General features: G+C 49.2%; 1 protein-coding gene across 1 annotated transcript in view; it reads left to right on the forward strand.

Moving 5' to 3' along the window:
* The first annotated feature begins 5,804 nt into the window (after positions 1-5,804).
* The window catches only part of PLA2G1B (phospholipase A2 group IB), a 6,620-nt gene continuing 3,398 nt past the window's right edge, over positions 5,805-9,026 (forward strand). The window contains exons 1-2 of the mRNA XM_017872131.1: positions 5,805-5,932; positions 7,829-7,988. Of these exons, the coding sequence (XP_017727620.1) occupies positions 5,899-5,932; positions 7,829-7,988 (194 nt within the window). The 5' untranslated portion in view covers positions 5,805-5,898. The remainder of the gene's footprint in view (positions 5,933-7,828; positions 7,989-9,026) is intronic.

Consider the following 9,026-nt stretch of genomic DNA (forward strand, 5'->3'; position numbering starts at 1 on the left):
AGGGTCTCCCTCTGTTGCCCAGGCTGGAGTAGAGTGGTGCAATCACAGCACAATGTAGGCCTTGAATTCCTGACTCAAGCAATCCTCCTGCCTCAGCTTCCTGAGTAGCTGGGATTATAAGCCTGAGCCATCATGCCAGGACTATATCACTCTTCAAGTTTTCCAGGGGGAGTCCAGGGATCAGTCAAGTTTGGGAACCACTAGCTACATTATCCCTTCTCTGGATAGATGGGGAGGTAGACAGTGCCATTGTAGCAGTTAGGAGGCTGTCAGGAAGATCCGGACACTGAGGATGGTGGCTTTGGGAGTGGAAAAAGTTTTCATTAAACCAGTATATTGCCGGGCACGGTGGCTCACGCCTGTAATCCCAGCACTTTGGGAGGCCGAGGCAGGTGGATCACGAGGTCAGGAGATCGAGACCATCCTGGCTAACACGGTGAAACCCTGTCACTACTAAAAAAGACAAAAAAATTAGCCGGGTGTGGTGGCGGGTGCCTGTAGTCCCAGCTACTCGGGAGGCTGAGCCAGGAGAATGGTGTGAACCCAGGAGGCGGAGCTTGCAGTGAGCCGAGATCGCGCCACTGCACTCTAGCCTGGGCAATAGAGTGAGATTCCATCTCAAAAATAAATAAATAAATAATAAATAAACCAGTATACTGCCTCAACTTGCTCCTTGGCACCTGATGGTGGGCTAGCCTATGCAAGGCTCTTAGTATCCTTCCTAGCACAGCCTCACAGCATGTTAATTGCTGCTGCTGCTGTTGTTATCACTGGAGAGAGCAGGAATCAGAGGCAGGTAGACACAGGTTCAAATGTTTTCTCCACCACCTTCTAGCCATGTGACTTTGAGAAAGTTAGTTAAACTCTCTGAACCTGCTTCATCATCTATAAGATGGGGAAGATGATGACAACCATCACAGCAATAATAACTATATCAGAAGAGTGTTGTTAGGCTGAAAGACAACATATATAAAGCACAGTGCTTGCACAGTGCCAAGCATAGAGAAACACTCAGCAAATGGTAGCTGGCAGCTGCTGTCAAGCACTTCCTAGGAACAGGAGCCTTACCCTTTAGAAGCCAAGAAGATGTGACCTTGCTAAAGCGTGGGTATGCCATCACCTGAAGGAGTCAAGAAGCTATACTTAGCTGTTCTTTCCACTGAAGAGTGTGTTTTTCCCAGGCTGGGAGAGGCTATGCTTTGCACACCTGTGCAGGGATCTGGGGTGGTGGAAGGTCAAGGTACTAAGAGCGTAGGGCCTTGGGGAGCTACCCAGTGCCCTTCCAGGTCCCTTATACTGTCATCTCTGTGGCCGGGGCCGCAGAGGTCTGGGCTGTCAGAGTTAGCATGTCTCTTTCCAGGGGGAGAGGGTTGTGGCAGCAACCTGACCCCCTCCCCACCAGGTGCTTTGTCTAAACTCCAGCACGTGGAGTTTGTCCAGATTGTCCTTAAGAAGGCTTTCATGGGCTGGGGAAGGAGGGAAGTCGTAGGTTGAACTGAATCTCTTCCTTCCTCAAGGGACTTTCAGTACTCCCTGGCCTGAGATGGTAGCATGAGAACCAAATCCAACTCTTACCTTGGTCCTGGTGTGTGACTCTGGGGCAGTCACTTAACCTCTCTCAGCCTCAGCTGTCTTCTCTATAAAATGAAGTTTGTACTTGGACCTACCTCGACCTTTGTGCCAGGTTCTTAGCATATGGGACCTGGGATGGAGTTAGCACTCAGTTAATAGTAATTTACAGCCGGGTGCAGTGCCTCATGCCTGTATTCCCAGCACTTTGGGAGATCGAGGCGGGTGGATCACTTAGGGCCAGGAGTTTGAGAACAGCCTGGCCAACATGGCAAAACACCATCTCTAATAAAACTACAAAAATTAGCCAGGCGTGGTGGCACATGCCTATAGTCCCAGCTACACAGGAGGCTGGGGCAAAAGAATCACTTGAACCTGTGAGGTGGAGGTTGCAGTGAGCTAAGATTGTGCCACTGCACTCCGGCCTGGATAAAAGGTTAATTAATAACTTTACTTGCAACCACAGCTGCTTCTCCTTCTTTGAGCCACCCCAGTCACCCACTTAGTGTCCTTCAGGCCTAAATCTAGGAGCAGTGCCTGGTCCTCTGTCTTGTTATGACCCCAAGGAACCCACATAAGAGGGACTGAAGATTTTGCTGGTCAAGGCTTCGCTGTGCTTGGGCAGACTCCACTCATTCTGGGGCTGCAGAGGCGGGGCCATTCAGTCAAGCTGATGCAGGATTCTGACCTACCCAAGGCCCCCTTCATTAGTTCTCATAGCCCCCACCTCCCATGGGACAACCCTGAGACAGGCTCTGTGACAATCCACAGCAGCCCTATCCAACAGAAGCTTCTGTGATCATGGAAACATTCTGTGGCTGTCAATCTGGCAGCCACCCACCACGTGTGTCTATGAGCCTCAAAATATAGCTATTGTGACCAAGAAACTGAATTTTTAATGGTATTTCATTTTTATTTTTATTTATTTTTCGAGACAAGGTCTTGCTCTGTTGCCCAGGCTAGAGCGCAGTGGCACAATCTCGGCTCACTGCAACCTCTGCCTCCCGAGTTCAAGTGATTCTCCTGCCTCAGCCTCCCGAGTAGCTGGGATTACAGGCGTGCACCACCACACCCGGCTAATTTTGTATTTTTAGTAGAGATAGGGTTTCACCATGTTGGTCAGGCTGGTCTTGAACTCCTGACCTCAGGTGATCCATCCGCCTCGGCCTCCCAAAGCGCTGGGATTGCAGGCGTAAGCCACTGCGCCCGGCCCAGAAAAGAGATGATTAAACATAAAGCAGCCATGTGATGAAACAGCACTTTGCCTCTGTGGTCTTCCTCCCCTAAACTCGTAACTCTAATCTAATTATGAGAAAAACATAGGACAAATTCCAATAGAGAGCTGGGCACGGTGGCCCATGCCTGTAATCCCAGCACTTTGGGAGGCTGATGCAGGCAGATGACGAGGTCAAGAAATCAAGACCATCCTGGCCAACATGGTGAAACCTCATCTCTACTAAAATACAAAATTAGGGGACGTGGTGGTGCACGCCTTTAGTCCCAGCTACTCAGGAGGCTGAGGCAGGAGAATCACTTCAACCCGCAAGGCAGAGGTTGCAGTGAGCCAAGATCACACCACCGCACTCCAGCCTGGTGACAGAGTGAGACTCCATCTCAAAAATAAATAAAAATAAATAAATAAAAATTAGCTGGGCGCGGTGGCATGCGCCTGTAATCCCAGCTACTCAGAGGCTGAGGCACAAAAATCACTTGAACCTGGGAGAAAGAGGTTGCAGTGAGCCGAGACTGTGCCACTGCACTCCAGCCTGGGCAACAGAGTGAGACTCCAACAAACACACACACACACACACACACACACAAATTCCAAGAGAGGGTCATCCTGACCAATACTCCTCAAAACTATCAAGGTTGCTGGGCACAGTGGCTCATGCCTGTGATCCCAATGCTTTGGGAGGCTTGGATGGGAGGATCACTTGAGGCCAGGAGTTCAAGACCAGCCTGGGCAACATAGGGAGACACCATGTCTCCAAAAACAAGTTTTTTTGATACAGAGTCTTGCTCTGTCGCCCAGGCTGGAGTCCAGTGGAGCAATCCTGGCTCACTGCAAGCTCTGCCTCCTGGGTTCATGCCATTCTTCTGCCTCAGCCTCCCGAGTTGCTGGGACTACAGGCGCCTGCCACCACCCCCGGCTTATTTTTTGTATTTTTAGTAGAGACGGGGTTTCACCGTGTTAGCCAGGATGGTCTCCATCACCTGACCTTGTGATCTGCCCGCCTCGGCCTCCCAAAGTGCTGGGATTACAGGGGTGAGCCATTGTGCCTGGCCCAAAAAATTTTTTTTAATTAGCCAGGTGTGGTGACACATGTCTGTAGTCCCCACTAATCGGGACGCTGAGGTGGGAGGATTGCTTGAGCCCAGGAGGTTGAGGCTGCAGTGAGCTATGATCGTGTCACTGCACATCAGCCTGGGCAACAGAGCAATACTTTGTCTCTAAAAACAAAACAAAAACAGATAAATAAATTAACCAGGCCCTCCTTACCCCACAGGGTTGTTGTAGAGGTCACATAGGAACAGAAGAGCACCAAGTTAACCAAGTATAAATCTATATAGAGAGAAGCAGATCAGAGACCAGGCAAGGTGGCTCATGCCTGTAATCCCAGCACTTTGGGAAGCTAAGGCGTGTGGATCACCTGAGGTCAGGAGTTTGAGACCAGGCTGACCAACATGGTGAAACCTTGTCTGTACAAAAAATACAAAATTTATCCAGGCATGGTGGCAGGTGCCTATAATTCCCAGCTACATGGGAGGCTGAGGCAGGAGAATTGCCTGAACCTGGGAGGCGGAGTTTGCAGTGAGCCGAGATTGTACCATTGCACTCCAGCCTGGGTGATGAGAGCAAAACTCTGTCACACACACAAAAAAAAAAAAAAAAAAAGAGAGAGAGAGAGAGAAGCAGATGAGCAGTTACCAGGGGCTGAGGGAGTGTGACTGCTAATGGGTACAGGGTTTCCTTCTGGAGTGATGAAAATGTTCTGGAACCCCTGTACAGGTAATGGTTGCACAACACTGTGAAGGTACTAAATGCCACTGAATTGTTTACTTAAACGTGGTTATGTTATGTGAATTTCACCAAAACAATATTATATCGATATTTGATGTAACAGTTTTTTTTTTTTTTTTTGAGATGGAGTTTTGCTCTTGTTCCCCAGGCTGGAGTGCAGTGGCGCCATCTCAGCTCACCGCAACCTCCGCCTCCAGGGTTCAAGCCATTCTCCAGCCTCAGCATTCCGAGTAGCTGGGATTACAGGCATGCGCCACCACACCCGGCTAATTTTGTATTTTAGTAGAGACGGGGTTTCCCCATGTTGGTCAGGCTGGTCTCGAACTCCCCAACTCAGGTGATCCGCCCGCCTCGGCCTCCCAAAGTGCAGGGATTACAGGCGTGAGCCACTGCGCCTGGCCTCTGATATGCCAGTTCTAATGTCCTTTAATATTCTATACGTTAGACCCAGGCCTTTGGAATCCAAAGCCCAGGTTCTTCTCACAAACCCACACTGCAGAGGGGAGTGGTGGGATAAAATAAACCCTGTGTCTTGGAATCAGACAGATCTAAACTGGAGCCCTATTTTGTCATCTGCCAACTGTGTGACCTTGAGCAAGTTACCGCACCTCTCTGAACCTGTCTCTTCATCTGCAAGCTGCATGACTGATGGGATTATTCAACTAGACCCAGCGCACAGATTCGGGCACTTGATGAGACATGGAGGCTGCAGGCAGCAATCTTTTTTTTTTTTTTTTTTGAAATAGGGTCTCACTCTGCTGCAGAGGCTCAGTCACGGTTCATTGCAGTCTTGACCTCCCTAGATCACGAGATCCTCCCACCTCAGCCCCCTAAGTTGCTGGGATCACAGGTGTAATCCATCACCACACCTGGTTAACATTTTTTTTTTTTTTTTTTTAAGAGATGAGGTATCTCTATATTGCCCAGGCTGCACTTCCTTCTTGTCTCCCTTATCCCAGAGTCCGACTGAACTGATGGCTTTGCTTTCCCCAACCAGCCCAAGAAGCTGGGCTGAGTACAAAGTAGTGGGTATGAGGGTCAAGATTGTAAGCTCTGAAAACTCCAGAAACCATCCCTTTGGTTAACAGTTGCTAAGGACAAATGCATAACATGTTTTCCAATGATCCCTTGCTGGCAAATTGTCAGGCTCATTCCTGCAACAGATTCAAGGCCAGCCCCAGACTCAGCCAAGAGCAAAGCAAAGCAAACACTCCAGCCTTATCTGGGCAGGGGTGTGTGGAGACTGACTATAAGAATATAACTGAAATTGGTCATCTCAGTTCTCCTCTCACCTCCTTGACTGCAAGATGAAACTGCTTGTGCTGGCTGTGCTGCTCACAGGTAGGCAAGTCTCCTGGGCTCCGCCCGCTTTTCTCTCCCAAGTGAGCTAAGCTCTCACTCCTCCGGAATGGGGGCTACAGGCCACAGCAGACAGGGCTGGCCAGCCCCGCAGTCTCAATTCGAGGTTCCCAGTGGGGCCTAAGGGCTCCTCTATTGGGGTTCCCTCAAGGCTGGCACCTTTTCAACCTGCAAGTCTGAACTCAGATTGCCTGAGCTAAGAAAGCTTGCCTTTATTTTCTTTTTTCCAGACAGGATCTTGCTCTATCGCCCAGGCTGGAGTTTGGTGGCGCAATCATAGCTCACCGCAGCTTCCAACTCGTGGGCTCAAGTGATCCTCCCACCTTAGTCAACTAAGTAGTTAGGCCAACCTCCCATTTATTTTATTTTATTTTATGTTATTATTTTAATTTTTATTTCACTTTATTTTATTTTTGAGACAGGGGCTCACTGTGTCACCCAGGCTGGAGTGCGGTGGTGTGATCTCAGATCACTATAACCTCCGCCTCCTGGGTTCAAATAATTCTCTTGCCTCCGCCTCTCAAGTAGCTGGGACTTGTAGCTCTCAAGTAACTGGCACATACCACCATGCCCAGCTAATTTTTTTTGTATTTTTTTAGTAGAGACAGGTTTTCACATGTTGGCCAGGTTGGCTGACCTCCCTTTCAGTTTCTCCTCATCCTGCTCCATTTTTCCCCTTTCTAATGGAGTATCCAGTTTCCTTACTTATCACATTTATTATTATTATTATTATTATTATTTTTTTTTTTTTTTTTGAGACAGAGTCTTGCTCTGTCACCAAGGCTGGAGTACAGTGGTGCGATCTTGGCTCACTGCAAGCTCCGCCTCCTGGGTTCACATCATTCTCCTACCTCAGCCTCCCCAGTAGCTGGGACTAAAAGCGCCCACCACCACCCCCAGCTAATTTTTTTGTATTTTTAATAAAGACGGGATTTCACAGTGTTGGCCAGGATGGTCTCTATCTCCTGACCTCGTGATTCCCCTGCCTCAGCCTCCCAAAGTGGTGGGATGACAGGCGTGAGCCACCACGCCCGGCCTTATCACATTTATTATTGTTTTTCTCTCCCACTAGGTTGTAAGAGGTTAGAGAGTATTACTATTATTATTATATCTGTTCACTGCTATATCTCTAGCTCCTAGGACAGAGCCTGGCACGTAGTAAGTGCTCAACAAATATTCACTGGATAAACAATGCAGATAGTTTAAAACTATCTGGCCTAGGGAGGCTGAGGCAGGAGAATGGCATGAACCCAGGAGGTGGAGTTTGCAATGAGCCGAGATCGTGCCACTGCACTCCAGCCTGAGTGACAGAGCGAGACTCCGTCTCAAAACAAACAAACAAACAAACAAAAACTATCAGGCCTAGCTGGGTGGCACATGCCTGTAATCCCAGCACACTTTGGGAGACTGAGGCTGTAGGATCCCTTGAGTCCAGGAGCCCAGAGACCAGCCTGGGCAATATGGCAAAACCCGGTATCCACAAACAACACAACACAAAATATTACTGGGGTGTGGTGGCCCATGCTTGTAGTCCCAGCTATTTGGAAGATGGAGTTACAGCGAGCCATGATTGCACCACTGCACTCCCCCGGGAGCAACAGAGTGAGATCCAAAAAGAAGAAGAAGAAGAAGATATACATATATATATACACACACACACACATATATATAAACTTTATATATATAAAGTTTTCATTTAAAAAAAAAACAAAAAACCTCTACCCACTTTCACTTCACCAGGTTCCTGGGTCCAACGGTCTTTGTAGGAGGCAGCTGGCAGGGGTCAGGGAGGCAGCGTGGGGCCCGAGGGCGCCGGAAGGCAGTGTGTCCCTGGGGCGCTGGCAGACCGACTTGAACTCTGGCTATGTCTTCTTGCAGTGGCTGCCGCCGAGAGCGGCATCAGCCCTCGGGCCGTGTGGCAGTTCCGCAAATTGATCAAGTGTGTGATCCCGGGGAGCGACCCTTTCTTGGACTACAACAACTACGGCTGCTACTGTGGCTTAGGGGGCTCAGGCACCCCCGTGGATGAATTGGACAAGTAAGTGATCTGCCTGGAGGAAAACTGGAGTGCCTGCCGGGGGCGGGGCGCGGCATACGCCAAGGATCTCACGAGGCATACAAAGGGGACTTGCATATCTGCTAAGGATAACATATTTTCACCTCTTGTCATATAAAGAAATATGTTCCAAGAGGATCCTGTAGCGAACACTCCCCGTTAGAGATGGAAACAATGACCGACGCTCAAAACAGTGGGAGATGCTGCCCTCCAGTGGCAGAATGTTGCAACAGTAAACATCACAGCAACAATCCACGTGTCATTTTCTAGCAGCGGTTGTCACCTTCTGATTACAGGATTTTACTGTATGCTTGCAACCATGTTAAAAATCGCTTTCAGGCCAAGCGCGGTGGCTCATGCCTGTAATCCCCATGCCTGTAATCCCAGCCACTTTGGGAGGACACGAGACGTGGTGGATCACGAGGTCAGGAGATCCGAGACCATCCTGCTAACACGTTGAAACCCCGTCTCTACTAAAAAAAAAAAATACAAAAAATCCTAGCCGGGCGAAGTGGCGCGGGCGCACTGTAGTCCAGCCTACTCCGGGGCTGAGGCAGTGAGAATGGCGTAAACCCGGGAGGCAGAGCTTGCCAGTGAGCTGAGATATGGCCCACTGCACTCCAGCCCGGGCGACAGAGCGAGACTCCGTCTCAAAAAAAAAAAAAAAAAAAAAAAAAAAAAAAAAAAAAATCGCTTTCAGGCCAAGCGCGGTGGCTCATGCCTGTAATCCCAGCACTTTGGGAGGCCGAGGCGGGTGGATCACTTGAGGTCAGGAGTTCGAGACCAGCCTGGCCAACATGGTTTCACCCTGTCTCTACTAAAAACACAAAAATTAGCCGGACGTGGTGGTGAGCGCCTGTAATCCCAGCAACTTGGGAGACTGAGTTGGAGGTTGCAGTGAGCCAAGATCGTGCCACTGCCGTCCAGCCTGGGTAACAGAGCAAGACTCTACCTCAAAAAACAAAAATGCTTCCAATAAATATATGATAAAAGGACTTATACTTTTTCAAGCCATAGGAT

Source organism: Rhinopithecus bieti, unplaced genomic scaffold (assembly GCF_001698545.2).
Source record: "Rhinopithecus bieti isolate Rb0 unplaced genomic scaffold, ASM169854v2 scaffold_6776, whole genome shotgun sequence".
NCBI lineage: Eukaryota > Metazoa > Chordata > Mammalia > Primates > Cercopithecidae > Rhinopithecus > Rhinopithecus bieti.